Here is a 15,702-nt window from a genome sequence, read left to right on the forward strand (position 1 = left end):
CTCCCTGTATAAACAATCCTGAAAGCTGGAACTGGGGATTTGGACAGAAAATAATACAATTAAATGGGATCAATACACTTTGAACACAACATTTTTTTATTCTGCTCAAAGGGGTACAGAAAATGAGAGATTTCGGCCTCCCTGGATCAGATCATTGGCACAGGAATTTGAATCTCCTGCCTCATATTTTGGACACACAGAAGGGTCTCCTTAATTTCTTGGGTACAAAGAAGACCTAGAGAGAACAAAGAGCCACCCCAAAACTTTTGGGTGGAAAAGACCTGCTCTAAGGAGCCATGAAAGGCTCTTATAATATTTCTTTTTTGCCTTAAATATACTTGACACAGTGGAATTTTTCAGTTCCAAACCAACCAGCCCAGCAGAGCAATGAAACTCCACAGCTGGTTTTGTGGGAGCGGTTGAAAAATTAAAATTAAAAAATTGTGTTGGGGCTTCCTGAGTTTTGCTCCTCTGTTAATCGTGGGAAAGGGGTGGATAATAATAATAATTTAAAAAAAAGAATGGATTTTTGAAGGTTGGAATTGGAGGTCGTCCATGAATCATCCAAAGGGAAAGCTGGGCTGGTGGGGGGTTTCTCCTCTTCTTCATTGGGTTCTCCAGAGTGAAAGAACTTCCCATCAGCTCCTCAGGGTCTAGTCCAGAAGAAGACACACAGGGAAGTTGCCAGCAGCCCCACTGGCACCAGGCTGATCCTCAGGCTCGTGGCACCGTCCACGTTGCACAGGTCGGAGTAGCAGCAGGACACGGGGCGGGTCATCCCGATCCCGTCCACGTCCGACGGGACACACACGGATGAGCACATCTTGGTGACAGTGGACACTCCAGTGAAGGGATAAACTGACACAAAGAGAGACAGAAGGGATGTTTAGGGCTGGGGGAAATGAAGGAGAGCTCTCCTTGCCCCTAGTGAAATGCTTCTTCTTCTCGCCTTCCCTACCAAAGTCTTAGCTCTGGTTCAAACACAATGTGATTCCTATCAGGAATATGGGAAGTAGCTCCCCCTGAGTGACTACTGAGCTCTTTGTCCTGCCTGGATGAGCATTACCCTGAAAAAGGTGGATTAGCCACTTTTTCTCCCTCTCCTTGGACTCTCCTCACCATCTCCTGCCTCCCCCAAGTGTGACCAGGGACTCGTCAGCAGGACCTTCCAAAGGGAGAACCTCCGTCTCCAGAACCTTCAGGATCACCAGTCAGGCTGGCAAAGCCTCTGTGAGAGCTACAAAGAACTTCAGGGCATTCCTCTTTCACCTTCAGGTGACCAGAAGTTGGTGTCATAAAACTGCAGAACGGTTTGGGTTGGGAGGGAACTTAAAGATCCTCCAGTTCCAACCCTCTGCCATGGGCAGGAACACCTTCCACTATCTCAGGTTGCTCCAAGCCCTGTCCAATCCAGCCTTGGACACTCCCAGGGGTGGGGCATCCACAGCTTCTCTGGGCAACCTGCGCCAGGGCCTTCCCACCCCCACAGGGAAGGATTTCTCCCTAATATCCAACCTAAACTTACCATCTTTAAGTTTAAGCCATTCCCTGTTGTCCTATCGCTGCACAACCGTGGAAAAAATTAAACTCTCATTTCTAACCATGCTCACCATTAACTGGGAGCTTGAAAACCTTAAATATTTACTCACACAAACACTGCTTGCAGCAGCAGCAGCAGAAGACTCTGCCCCCACAGGAGCTCTTTCCCACATTTAAGTGAAAAAAAGGACCTGCTCTCCACACCAGCAGTTTCACCATAGAAACACTGATTCTTGTTAAGAGTGTGGATGAAGAAGCCGTTGTCCTTACTCTCCTTCAGGATTCATGTCGAAAGCAGGGATAAAGGAGTTGTTGTCCTTACCATCCTCCAGGGAATACATGGTGGTCTTGCACATGTTCTCGGTCTCCGAGCAGTTCTCGATGGTCACACACTTCTCCACGGGGGTCTCACTCCTGCACGTGTAGCACTGCAAGGTGAGAGCTGGGAGGAGGGAAAACACTAGCTTGGACTCAGTGTGGAACACCAGAGCTGGTCTGTGCCCCTCCCTGGGGAGGGATGTTCCCAAATCCTCACGCTGATCAGGAGGGATCCTGATCAATCTGGGACCCCTAGATCAATCCAGGACCCCCAGGATCAATCCAAGACCCTCAGATCAATCTGGGACCCCTGGATCAGTATGGCACCCCCCTGGATCAGTCTGAGATCCACTGGATTAATCCAGGCTCCCTACATCAATATGGGATCCCCTGGATCAATCAGGACACACACCCCCCGATCAGTCAGGACTCTTTGGATAAATCAGGATGCCCCAGATCATGTGGGATCCTCTGGATCAATCTAGGACCCCTCAGATCAGTCAGGACCCTCAGATTGATCTGGAACCCCTGAATCTATACGGGACCTCCCAGATCATTCTGGGATCCCCTGGATCAATCCAGACCCCCCAGATCAGTATGGGATTCCCTGGATCCATTGGGATCCCCTGGATTAACCCAGGACCCTCAAATCAATCTGGGACCTCCAGGATCAATGCAGGACTCCTTGGATAAATCAGGATACCCCCCCAGATCAATGTGGGATCCTCTGGATCAATCTGGACCCCCCAGATCAGTCAGGACCCCCAGATCAATCTAGGACTCCTGGATCAATACAGGACTCCCTGGATCATTCTGGGATCCCCTGGATCAACCCAGGACCCCTAGATCAATCTGGGACCTCCCAGATCAATGCAGGATCCTCCAGATCAATACAGGACCCCCTGGATCAATACAGGATCCCCTGGATGAATCCAGACCCTCCGGATCAATCTGCAATCCCTCAGGTCAATCAGGACCCCCTGGATCAATATGGGATCTCCTGGATCAATTGGGATCCCCTGGATCAATCTGGGACCCTCCAGGTCAATACAGGACTCCTGAGATGTCTGGAGGCTCCACGGGAACCTTGGGCCTTGCAGTGATGGGAAGAAGGATAACAGGAGTAGAGGGGCTAATTAATTAATTAATTAATTGGTTGTGATTTATAATTTGTGCTTCAGAGGTGGGGTCAGAGCCCTTGTGACCCCAGAGTCAAGCAAGACAAAGCCCCACACCCAGAAGCTCCCGTGAACCAGGAAAGACCTTGTTACTAATTGACCTCAGCTCTGGTCTCTGCAGCTCCTTCTCTCCTTGGCTTTGCACTGGTGGGACATCAGGAAAGCACCAGAGACTCCCAAACTCCCAGAATCACGGGGGAGCCTGGAAGAGTCCTCTGGAACTCATCTACTCCAGTCCCCTGGAGCTCATCTACTCCAGTCCCCCTGCTCAGGCAAGACCACTTAAAACCTGTTGTCTGGGAATGTGTCCAGACTGAGTTCTAATTTCTTCAAGGATGGAGATTCCCCAACCCCCTTGGCAACCTGTGCCAGCGCTCCGTCCCTCTCCCGGTCTGAAAGTGTTTCCTGGTGTTCAGAGGGAACGTCCTGTGTTTCAGTTTGTGGCTGTTGCCTCCAGTCCTGGCACTGGGAATTACTGGGAAGAGTCTCTTTGTCCCCTCCCTCCAGGGACATTTCTGAGATTCCCCCTTTGAGGCTTCTCTTCTCCAGGCTGAGCCATCCCCAGTTTTCCTCGTGGCCCTTCCTTGGACTCTCTCCAGTGTGTCCATGTGATTTGTACTGGGGGGAGCCAAGAACAGGGCACGGGTCTCCAGATATTAAGCAGAAGGGAAGGATCATTCACCTCGACTGATACTTCTTTTAATGCTACCCAGGATGCCATGAGGTTCCCTTCACCCATTTCTCCAACCTGCCAAGGTCCCTCTGGGTGGGATCACGACCCCCCTGGTGTATCAGCCACTCCTCCCAGGTTTGTGTCACCCACAGACTTGCTGAGGGTGCTCTGCCCCTTCATCCAGATCACTGATGATGAGGATGTCGGATGGGGCTGGAGCCAGTTTTGATCTCTGACCTGAAGTTACTGGTCTTCAAGTAGACTTTGTGTCACTGATCTCCAGGCCTGGATGTTTAGTTTTCAAGGCCTGTCTGCTCACCCAGCCACACCTCAACAGCTCGTCCATGAGAATCCTGGAACAGGTTGTCCAGAGAGGTTGTGGACTCCACATCCCTGAAAGTATTTCAGGTTGGATGGGCCTTGGAGCAACCTAGTCTAGTGGAAGGTGTCCCTGCCCATGGCATGTCCCTCCTTTCTCACTAAAAGTGCATGTTGGGAGGGCACCTGGAACAGCCAGGAAAGGCTCTTCTTGACCAATTTTGGCAATCCCACATTCCAACTTGTTCATCAAACCTTCCAGGAGGATTTACAAATGTGCCACTGGCCTGAGGCACAGGAAAAACCTGCAGATGCCTGAGGCAGCAGCAATGGGGGTGGGAAAGGTGTTTGGAAAGCAAAGGACTCAGGAGTTGCAAGCACACGTGGAGAGGGTTGGCCCAGAGCAAAGGAGCTTCTCCTTGCACCATTCTCCTTGAACCCTGGGGATACTGCACCTGAGACGTTCCCTTGGCCCAAATTTATGGCCTAGTCCTGTTGTCTTCCCAGTACTCCATGTTTTTTTCCAGCAAGTAAGGGATTTCAAATCAGCTTTTCACTTTAAGGCCAGGTTGGACGGGGCTTGGAGCGACCTGGGCTAGTGGAAGGTGTCCCTGCCTGTGGCAGGGAGCTGGAATGAAATGGTCTTTAAGGTCCCTTCCAACCCAAACTGTTCCATGATTCTATGATCTTCTGGGAGACAGCATCAAAGACCTTTTTGAAGTCCAGACAGACAATATCCACAGCTCTTCCCTCATCTACCAGACCAGTCTCTTCATCACAGAGGTTTATCAGGCTGTGACTTTCCCTTGGAGCAGGATTTGGGACACACAGAAGTCAGACCTGAATGTGGGTTGTAGCAGAGGGATTTTAATCTGGTGGTGTCCACTCCATCCACTGGGAGCTCTGAGGTGGGAGGGTGTCCCACACAGTCTCCATCAAATTCCTGTGCCATGAGAACAAACTAAGCACAACCCTTCTGAGATTCTGGTTTTGGGAGGGGAACATGTGAGGAGTTACTTTAGAAAGATCATGGAATGGTTTGGCTTGGAAGGGACCTTAAAGACCTTCTCATTCCCACCCCCTGCCGTGGGCAGGGACACCTTCCACTATCCCACGTTGCTTCAACCTGTCCTTGGACACTTCCAGGGATGAGGCAGCCACAAATTCTCTGGACAACTTGTGCCAGGGCCTCACCACCCTCACAGGGAAGAATTAAACATGACAGCAACCACATTGATGGATTGTGTGGGGACATCTTCTGCTCCACATAGAGGCCATAGAAACAAAATTTGGTACTCGGGACTCCAAATCTGCCCCTGCTTTGTCCCTCACCAGCTTATGGATGTTCCTCATCAGCTCCCTGTTGAGCTGCAAAGCACCTTTCCAGCTGCAGGTTCCTCTCAGCTCCCAGATACACAAAATAACCATAGCCCAAGTCTTTCCTTGTCCAAAATTTTCTGAGATGGAGAAATTTTAGATAAAAACACTGAAGAGCCCAAATTGTTGTGACACAGAGCACTCCAAGCTTAAGGTATCAAGACAAAATAGTGTCTGGTGTTTCCCATCAACAAGAAAGATGTTTCAGGACAAGATTTTCAGGGCATTCTGCAGGTTTTCCTGAGGAACCAAACACTTGATGTGGGTCCTCTACTCCAGATCCTCTTTTCCACCCCCTTAGAGAAACCTGAATTTGTCTTAAAATCACAGCAACGCACTTTGGTATAGCCCAGCAGCCCCTCTTTGGTCTGGAAGGCAGTTGTCACCTTATCTGTGTGACATTCCTGCTGAATTTCCTGTAAATCCCACTGGAAAAAGAGCAAGGATTCAGATCATCCCGGCACACCCACAACAGGATGTCAGAAAGTCACCTTGTGAAAATAGAGATCAACTAATAAGCCAGAAAAAAAAAAAGCCCTTTTCTAAACAGACCAGGGAATTTTCTTGCTTTTATTCAAAGCAAACTTTGTAATATTTTGTTTGCTTTAATCCTGCATCTGACAGTTGTCAAACACATCTTTGGGGGGGAAGAATCATCACCGGTCTCAGGTTTCAGGAGATTTTGCAAATCCAAACCACAGCATTTGTGTTGCTCTCTGAAAAGAAAGCCAAACAAAGCACCTGTTCCTCCCCTGCTGAATCTGCCCCTTGCAAGTCACAGGATTTAGGAAGGAAAATGAAGTAGAAAATTAAAAATAAATTCATAAGTAGAAACTGAAAGAAAATCCTGACAGAGCTCCACGTCCCATCCAGACACGGATAAAATCACACCCTAAACCACCTGGGTTTGGGAATATCCCAATTAATAGTCCCAGCTCTTGCACAGGACTTTCCTTGGTCATCCAGGAGAACACCAAAGGAACTTGGAATCAGCAGAAGGAGCAAGAAGTTGTTGTGGTGGCGGAAACAAGGGATGGGGAATCTATTCCTGGGTATCCTTCCCTCTGGGCAGTCATCTTCCACCCTTAGAGGTTATGGCATCACTGCTCATGTAGATCTTCCCAGGATGAGGGGATTCCCTGCTTTCCAGGGGATTAAAACACCAATGTCCCAAATGTCATTCCACACTTGGCTTCGTGGAGATGGTGACGGAGGAGAAACAACTGAATCCCACTGATGGAAACAGAGAGGGAAGGTTTCCATGGCATCCCAGGATTCATGGGGCTTGTTCCCCACCTCCACATCCCACATAGATCATCCCAAATATCAGACTGCTGTTGTCCACACACCTCCTGCTCCAAGTCTATGCCCTCCAGTGAGTAGGCAGGTAGAATAATAGGGATAGAAAGGATGGAGAGAGGATCTTGGAATTATAGAATAGAATCACAGGATGGTTTGGGTTGGAAGGGATCTTAAAGATCTTCCAGTTCCAACTCCCATCATGGGCAGGGACATCTCCCACTAGCCCAGGTTGCTCCAATCTGGCCTTCAACCCTTCCAGGGATGGGGCAACCACAGATTCTCTGGGCAATCTAGGATGCTGGGGTCACTCCTTATGGTGACAAACTCCCAAATCCTCCAAAAAATGGGGAAAGACCTCAAAATACTTCACACTTGGTTGTTTTCCATGGTGGCCTGATGGAATTTTCTTTACTTCAGGTAAACCAGAATGTGTTAATAAACAGTGCTCTAAACAAAGACACAATGATAGGACAAGGCGGGATGAGAGGGGTAGAGTTAAATGGAATTTTGGGAAGAAATTGTTCCCTGTGAGGGTGGGGAGGCCCTGGCACAGGTTGCCCAGAGAAGCTGTGGCTGCCCCATCCCTGGAAGTGTTCAAAGCCAGGTTGGAGCAACCTGGGCTAGTGGAAGATGTCCCTGCTCATGGCAGAGGTTGGAATTTCATGATCTTTAAGGTCCCTTCCAACCCAAACCAGCCTATGACAAACATCAACCCTGCAGCACATGGGCCACCAGCTTTGTCCCAGCCCATCTTTCCCACTTCTAGTGGCTAAAACTTGATAAATCCCACAGGGAACATATTTTTAGAGGGATTCCACATACACTGCATTAAACTGGCTGGCAACTTTCAGGGTTAAGTATAAAGAAAAAAAAAGGTCCAGAAAGTTAAAAATAACATTAAAAAAAATAATAAAAAAAAAGAGTGATATTGAGCAAGAACCTGTAAAAAAGTGAGAGCTGGAATTTGCATTAAAGAGATGACACGGCATAATCACACCCTGCCTTGTAACACTTCCTAAAGAGCCTGAACCAACAATCCCAGTGACACCATCATGATCCTGAACATCTGACAGGCTGGAAATATTCCAAAGATTAATCTTTTTCTTTTTGGCTAAAAACTGCTCCAAGCAGGAGACCTGAATTTCAGGGGGAACTTGACACATCCTATCCCATCCTGCTGAATATCCTGGTGGGATTTGGGTAAATCAGAGCAGGAACTTACCAGATTCTGTGCAAATGATGGCAGCCAACAGAAGAGACAGAAACACCTTCATCGTTGCCTGAGTCGTCACTGCTCTTCACCACTGGCTTTGATGTCCCACCTCCTGGGGGTTTGCCATGCACTGATCGTGTCCCCAGCTCCAAATCTACTGGAAAAACGAGTCCCATTGAGCTATAAATGAATTGAAGGAGCTGCAAATCAGGCCCCACCTCCTGCCTCTGCCGTCACCTCTTTTCATGTTCCTTGGAGAAGAAAATTAGGGTTCGGGCTTTGGACAATGGGTGGGATTGTTTAAGGTGGGTGCCTCGTAACAGGGAAGCCCGGGGGTGTTAAATAATCCCACTATCCCTGTCTTGTCTTGAAGCCTGGTGATATTTCTCCTTCCTTTTTAGAGAGGTCTGGGTGGTTTCCAGAATCCTGGGGTGGAAAAGCATTTGTGGCTGTGAACTTCAAGGCTTGGAACCTTGAGAACTTTGCTCCTCTGTGTTTGGACCTTCGGCTGGGGACAGAGTTTATCACCAGGAGGATCATAATTTGGGTTGGAAGGGACCTTAAAGACCATTCTAACACCCTGCCATGTGCAGGGACACCTTCCACTAGACCAGGTTGCTCCAAGCCCCGTCCAACCTGGCCTTAAAGTGGAAAACTGACTGAAAATCCCTTAACTCACAGGAAAAAAACATGGAGCACCGGGAAGACAACAGGACCAGGCCATAAATTTGGGCCAAGGGAATGTCTCAGGTTCATTATCCCCAGGGTTCAAGGAGGATGGTACAGGGAGAAGCTCCTCTGCTCTGGGCCAACCCTCTCCACGTGTGCTTGCAACTCCTGATTCCTTTACTTCCCAAACACCTTTCCATCCCCATTTCTGCTGCCTCAGGCATCTCCCATTTTTTCCTGTGCCTCAGGCCAGTGGCATGTTTGTAAATCCTCCTGGAAGGTGTGATGAACAAGCTGGAATGTGGGATTGCCAAAACTGGTCAAGAAGAGCCTTTTCTGGCTGTTCCAGGTGCACTCCCAACACACACTTTTAATGACAAAGGAGGAAAAGGTGAAATAAAGACACTTCAGGAGATATTCCCACCACTTTTGTGGTATCACACCATTAGAGGGACTTTATTCAGGGTTATTCACTTGAACTCTCACAATATAGAATCATTAAGGCTGGAAAAGAGCTTTAGGATCCCCAAGTCCAACCATGAACCCAGCACCACTAATCCATGTCCTCAGGGGCCACATCCACAGGTTTTTTGAACTCTTCCAGGGATGTGACTCCACCACTTCCCTGGGCAGCCCAGTCCAGTGCTTGACAACCCTTACCATGAAGCCCTTTTCCCTAATATCCAATCTAAACCTCCCCTGGTGCAACTTGAGGCCATTTTGTCTTGCTGTGTCTTAACACATTCCAAGATTTTCTGGGAATCATTTTCTCTCCAAATCTGAAGCTCCAGTGAATTGTAGAATAGTTTGGGTTGGAAAGGACCTTAAAGATCATGAAATTCCAACCTCTGCCATGGGCAGGGACACCTTCCACCATCCCAGGTTGCTCCAACCTGGCTTTGAACACTTCCAGGGATGGGGCAGCCACAGTTTCTCTGGGCAACCTGTGCCAGGGCCTCCCCACCCTCACAGGGAACGATTTCTTCCCAGAATTCCATTTAACTCTACCCCTCTCATCCCCCCTTGTCCTATCATTGTGTCTTTGTTTAGAGCACTGTTTATTAACACATTCTGGTTTACCTGAAGTAAAGAAAATTCCATCAGGCCACCACGGAAAACAACCAAGTGTGAAGTATTTTGAGGTCTTTCCCCATTTTTTGGAGGATTTGGGAGTTTGTCATCATAAGGAGTGACCCCAGCATCCTAGATTGTCCAGAGAATCTGTGGCTGCCCCATCCCTGGAAGGGTTGAAGGCCAGGTTGGAGCAACCTGGGATAGTGGGAGATGTCCCTGCCCATGATGGGAGTTGGACCTGGAAGATCTTTAAGATCTCTTCCAACCCAAACCATCCTGTGATTCTCTTCTATGATTCCAAGATCCTTCCTCATCCTTTCTATCCCTATCCCCTGCGGCAGGGCCTCCCCCCCCCTCACAGGGAAGGATTTTTCCCTAATATCTCAACTAAATGGTCTCATCATTTTACAAACCCTGTTTCTTTTACAAGCAGCACTCCTGGGTGACCTAAATCCTCAGGAATCCAGACGGATTGTTTTCACGGTTGCCTCTGTAATACAGTAATTATGTCGATTATGAAAGTTAAGCAGTTATTTCCAGCCCCAAAATCACCCAGGGAAAGACTTTTTTGGTATATTCTGGCTTTGCCATTCCTCCTGTTCAGCAGGGGAATGTTATAATCCTATTAAGAAGAGAGAAATTTGCTGATTGTGTTTGCCTTGTTCTTGAAGGGGGGAAGAAAAGAAAACAATTTAATACAGCTGGGGTGTGGTTTTTGGTATTAAGAGGCCTCCAACAATGTGCCAAATGACTGGTTTCACATGCACATCTGAAATGTGATCTCCACTGCCTTGTCAAATCTTGGAGGGAAGGACATGTGCCAACACCCTGCTCTTAAATGCTGCTCCCTCCTTGGGTTTGGAGGGTTGTTTTTTTGGGGGGGTGTCAACATACCTGGCTTGTTTATGGTTTCAGTTGATCTTATCTGAGTCTTGAAGGCCTGAAATGTCTCCTCTTTTGTGTGGCAGCTGCCTTGCAGGGCTGGCAACTCCCCAGAGGACTAATGGGAACATCCAAGGAGGGTTTTGTTGAATTCCCTTTATTATTTTGTGGGAAACCATAACCATTGTGTTGGGGGGTTCCCATTAACCACAGAGAAAAGAATTATGAAGCTGTATAAATCTGCCTCAACAACTCACGGGATGGTTGGGGAAAAAAAATAGGTATTTTTAGTGTCTGTATTCAAAGGTAAATTAATAAAAGAACTCTCCACATTTCAGAGGAGTTTGTATCATAAATAAAAGGAGAAGTTCAGCCAAATGTTTACTTCCAGCCTGAGAAACCTGTGCCAAAGCCCTTTCCTGTCCTACCTCACCAACTGAGACAGTCTCTGGGTGGAGGCATCTGATGGGAACAGTTGCATCCACACTGGAAAGAGCCTCCAAATCCCAAAACTTCCCAATATATCTGCTCATGCTGTCCCATTACCAGGCTGAGACCCCACTAGGAAGTCCTAAAATTGCCCATCCACCTCCAGGGCAGAGTTTCAGGGACTGGTTGGGTTTGAGAGCCTTCTTGACTTCATTATTTTTAAACCCTGCATTCTCATTAATAAGTTCTTGTATATCTCCTATGAATCCCAGATTTCTTCCAGAGCAGAGGGATGTAGGAGTAAAAAAAGTATGATTGGATTTAAGGGAGGAATGCTGACAGGACAGTGTCAATCCCAGTGCTAAGCTCTTCTCACACACCCACAGGAAAGTTAAATCCAAAAACATTCTTGTAAGAGGAGTAAATATTATGGGATTGTGGAATTATGGAATGGTTTGGGTTGGAAGGGACCTGAAAGATCATCCAGTTCCAACCCCTGCCGTGGACAGGGACACCTTCTACTATCCCAGGTTGCTCCAACCTGGCTTTGAACACTTCCAGGGATGGGGCAGCCACAGCTTCTCCAGGAAATCCATTCCAGCACCTCACCACCCTCCCAGGGAAGAATTCCTTCCCAATATCCCATCTAACCCTTCCCTCTGGCACTGGGAAGCCATTCCCCCTTGTCCCATCACTCCATCCTTTATCCCAAGTCCCTCTCCAGCTCTCTTGGAGTTCCTTTAGGCCCTGGAAGGAGCTCTAAGGTTTCCCTGGAGCCTTCTCTTCTCCAGGTGAACCCCCTCAGCTCTCCCAGCCTGGCTCCAGAGCAGCTCCAGCCCTTGGAACATCTCCGTGGCCTCCTCTGGGCTTGTTCCAGCAGCTCCAAAGGTCACTGATGGAAGGAACTCATGGAAGCAGCGAGGATGGGTTTGTGTGATCAGCAAACCTGGTGTTCAGAGTGCCAGGGATCAAATCACCACGAATTTCCCCTCTGACACATCCCAGCCCCAACCTGCATCCCCCAGCTCTCCAGAGATGGGACACTTTGCACCAAAAAGGGAGGAATTAAACAGGTACCTCCACCCTCCTCCGTTAACGGGGAACATCTCGAAAAGTTCAAGAGAAACCTCGAAAAGCCAAGTATAAGACATAAACAGCCCCAAGCCTGACTCTGGCCTATCCCTGTGAATAATTCAGCAGGAATCCAACCCTGCAGCTCTTTCAGAGCCATTTTCACTGAGGCACCACTCATTAGCTCATTAGTCAGAGCAGCCTTATTCCTACTAATTGATTTTACTACCATTCCCTACAATGCATGGCCAAGATCCAGCATGTTTGTGCCTGGCTCTAAAACCCTTTTATTGGCATAGCTCTGTGAGATATTTCATCCCTCCCTCTCTCTCACCTATGGAGCTTGTAAAGGTCGGGTGATTCCCACAAGTGAGTCTTTGGAAGGTGCCCTTGGGCAAAGGGCAGATCCTCCCTGGATCTGACAAGCAGGAGGATCAAAGCACCCGGCTGGGCAGGTAACGGGTGGGTCTGACGTGGATTGGAGCTGCAGATGGATTCAGGAATCTTGGCAGCTGTTTCCATGCTGGTTTCCAACTTGGTAGTGGACTGGGCAAGGGAATCATGGAATTGTTTGGGTTGGAAGGGAAAATAAAGATCATCTCCTTTCAAACCCCACCCCACCCCCCGCCATGGGCAGGGACACCTCCCACTACCCCAGGTTACTCCAAGCCCTGTCCAACCTGGCCCTGGACACTTCCAGGGATGGGGCAGCCACAGCTTCTCTGGGAATTCCATTCCAGCCCCTCACCACCCTCCCAGCCAAGAATTCCCTCCCAATATCCCATCTAACCTTCCCCTCTGGCACTGGGAAGCCATTCCTTGTGTCCTGTCCCTCCATCCTTTGTCCCAAGTCCATCTCCAGCTCTTCTGGAGCCCCTTTAGGCCCTGGAAGGTGCTCTCAGGTCTCCCTGGAGCCTTCTCTTCTCCAGGTGAACACCCCCAGCTCTCCCAGCCTGGGTCCAGAGACGCTCCAGCCCTTGGAGCATCTCTGTGGCCTCCTCTGGTCTTGCTCCAACAGTTCCATGTCCTTGTGCTGAGGTCTCCAGAGCTGGACATAGTGCTCCAGGTGGGATCTACAGGGAGTGGAGCACAGGGGGAGAATCCCCTTCCTCAGCCTGGTGCCCCCAATCCTTCTGCTGCATCCCAGGGCTCTGTTGGCTCCCGGGGCTGCACCAGAGACACGAGGGAGCCTGGGCAGTGCCAGACCCAGGGCATAAAGGTCAGACCACACCACAAGCACAAAGGGCTTCTCCAACCCTGCTGTTCATCCCACATTCTCACCAGACCTCCCTATATCCCCCCTCTGCCCCAGCCATGTCAGCTGTGCCTAAAAATCAGGGATGTTTTGTATATTCACCAGGAACAAGCTGATTTATTTTCCTAAGGAGTCTGTTCCCTCCAGGTAAACATTCACCTGCCTCCTTAGTTGTTTTTTTTTTCCCAACCTGTTTTTCTCCCTCTTTGAATTCCATGCAGGCACCTCTTATCTCCAGGTTATTATTTAGATTAACCTCTGTGTAGCACTTAACTCCTTCTGGGGGAGACCTTCACATCCATCACTTCCCTGGCCAGTGGCCATGGATAGAGTTGTCCTGAGGGAGGATTTTATAGGAATTAATAACGACTCAAATGTGTTCTCTCTCCCTCTCTGTTTATGATGTGCACAGAAAGGATTGATCATATATTTATAACTACTGGGAATTTGTCTTCCTTCCCTATCAAATTTCCTCCCGCTTCCTTTTGTTCTTTCTGCTTCCAAGCTCGTGTCTTTTCCCTTCTTGTCAGCTCTGACTGAGGCACTAATCACTTGTCTGGAGATGATTTGCTCCATCCAGCTTTCCAAGGCATTGTTAACAATGCAGGAATGTAAATCACTTGCTCAGTGTGGCTGTCATCTGCTTTAATTATCCCCTGCCTTCTTCAATCCAAGGGACAGGAGATACTTTCCTACCTGAGTCACCTCTCACCGACCCAGAAGGGAAGAACAAGGATAACACGTGTAGAACAGTCAATGACCCGACTGAGAAGAACCAGCTTTGCCTCCAGGCCTTTTTCATCTCCCTCCAGACTGCAGTGCTTGGAATTGAAGCTGGAAATAGCCACATCTTGGAATGTGCTCTCAGGATTTCTGCCCAAACCAGTAGAAAACCTAAATGAAGGTATCGTGTGTGTCTTGCACCAAAAAACATCCCAGGTTTGGCCGAAAGATTTCAGGAAGATGCTTCTGCTCCATGTCTATGGATCTCCCATGGTAAGGAGCCCAGGTTTGGACACAGGATTCCTCACAAGTGCTGAGTGGGAGGGGAAGGATCATCTCCTTGAACCTCCTGCTCTTCCTGGCACAGCCCAGAAGGTCCTTGGCTGACTTTTCCACCAAGGAATATTCCTGATTCACGTGCAGCTTGATGTCCATCATCCTCAGCTCCTTTTCAGCAAAGCTGTTTTCCATCCTCACCATCTCACAGCCTTTCCTGCTGCCTGGGGTTGCTCCTCCCCAGATCCAAGACTCCACATTTCCATTGGCTGAATTTCCCAAAGTTTATTCTTCTTTATTCCTGCCATTTATTTTTCCAAGCTGTTCAAATCCCTCTGGGTGGCATGTCCACATCCACCACTTCTCCTAGTTTTGTGTCACCTGCAAACCTGCAGGCTCTACCACATCTTCAAGGTCGTGAACGGCTTTGACTCCAAAAATGAGTCCTGTGGTGCCCCCACTGGTGACTGGCCTCCAACTGGACTTAGTGCCACTCGTCACAAACCTCTGGAACCAGTTGCTCCACCAGTTTTCAATCCACCTCCCTGTCCACTTTATCCAACCCTTGCTTTGTCACCTCACCCAGGAGGATGTTGTGGGACAGTGTTGAAAACCTTAATGAGATGGAGAAAACCCACATCCACCTCTCCCTCCTCATCCACCAAACCAGTCTGTCATGACAAGGATTTCATGCTGGTGAGGTCCAACATCTCCTTTGGGAATCCATGCTGGCTCCAGGCTCATGATGCTGCTTTTTGTCTTGTTCCCCACCCTCAGGATCTTAAGCTCCACCACTCACAGTCGCTGCAGCCCAACCTTCACACCTTCAGCAAGTCCTTCCTTTTTCACAACTGTGAGGTCCAGGAAAATCCCTCTTTCCTCAGGAATTTGTGACCAGTTCACTCCAGAAGCCTCCAAGATTGCCCTACTGATACTGGGATGCTGAAAGGCCTCCCTGAGTCCCAACACTTGGGAATGTGAGGCTTTTTCCAGCTGTGTGAGGGAGGTTTTATCCACTTTGTGACTGGGTATTCTGTACCAGACACCCACCACAACATCTCCTGTGCTGCTCCACCTGCCCAAAAGCTCTCAGCTGGCTCATCATCCATCCCCAGGCCAAGCTTGAGGGATTTTCACTGTTTTCTTACATAAAAGCAACTCCTCTTCCTCACTTTTCCAGCCTGTCCTTCCTAACCATTCCATATCAGCCATTGAATGGTCTAATTTGGAATTAAGGTGGTTCCAACCCACCTTCCACCAGACCAGGTTGCTCAGAGCCCAGCCATGGTATCCCTCAATTCTGTGACCTATCCCACCACTTCCCTCTGATCCCAAGATTCCAGGTGGTTTGGCCCTGGATTTGACCACAGGCAATACAGGGAATTATGAAACAGATGGATTTGTT

At 48.8% G+C, this 15,702-nt stretch overlaps 1 protein-coding gene across 1 annotated transcript; it reads right to left on the reverse strand.

Moving 5' to 3' along the window:
• Positions 1 to 646: 646 nt before the first annotated feature.
• Positions 647 to 7,979, reverse strand: LOC113959301 (ly6/PLAUR domain-containing protein 2-like). The gene is made up of 3 exons (XM_027668223.1): positions 7,928 to 7,979; positions 1,862 to 1,981; positions 647 to 858 (listed from the first exon to the last, which is right to left on the reverse strand). The coding sequence occupies exons 1-3, from the start codon at positions 7,977 to 7,979 to the stop codon at positions 647 to 649; spliced, it is 384 nt and encodes a 127-aa protein (XP_027524024.1).
• Positions 7,980 to 15,702: the final 7,723 nt, after the last annotated feature.

Source organism: Corapipo altera, unplaced genomic scaffold (genome assembly GCF_003945725.1).
Source record: "Corapipo altera isolate COAL_440 unplaced genomic scaffold, ASM394572v1 206, whole genome shotgun sequence".
NCBI classification, from domain to species: domain Eukaryota; kingdom Metazoa; phylum Chordata; class Aves; order Passeriformes; family Pipridae; genus Corapipo; species Corapipo altera.

What these genes read in the sequence shown, in the direction of transcription:
- LOC113959301 (XM_027668223.1), bottom strand. Translation starts at nt 7,979, where the DNA reads ATGAAGGTGTTTCTGTCTCTTCTGTTGGCTGCCATCATTTGCACAGAA. An exon ending in CATCATTTGCACAGAATCTG is followed by an intron (nt 1,982 to 7,927) that starts GTAAGTTCCTGC and finishes CCCTCCTCCCAG; the next exon opens with CTCTCACCTTGCAGTGCTAC. An exon ending in CATGTATTCCCTGGAGGATG is followed by an intron (nt 859 to 1,861) that starts GTAAGGACAACA and finishes TCTTTGTGTCAG; the next exon opens with TTTATCCCTTCACTGGAGTG.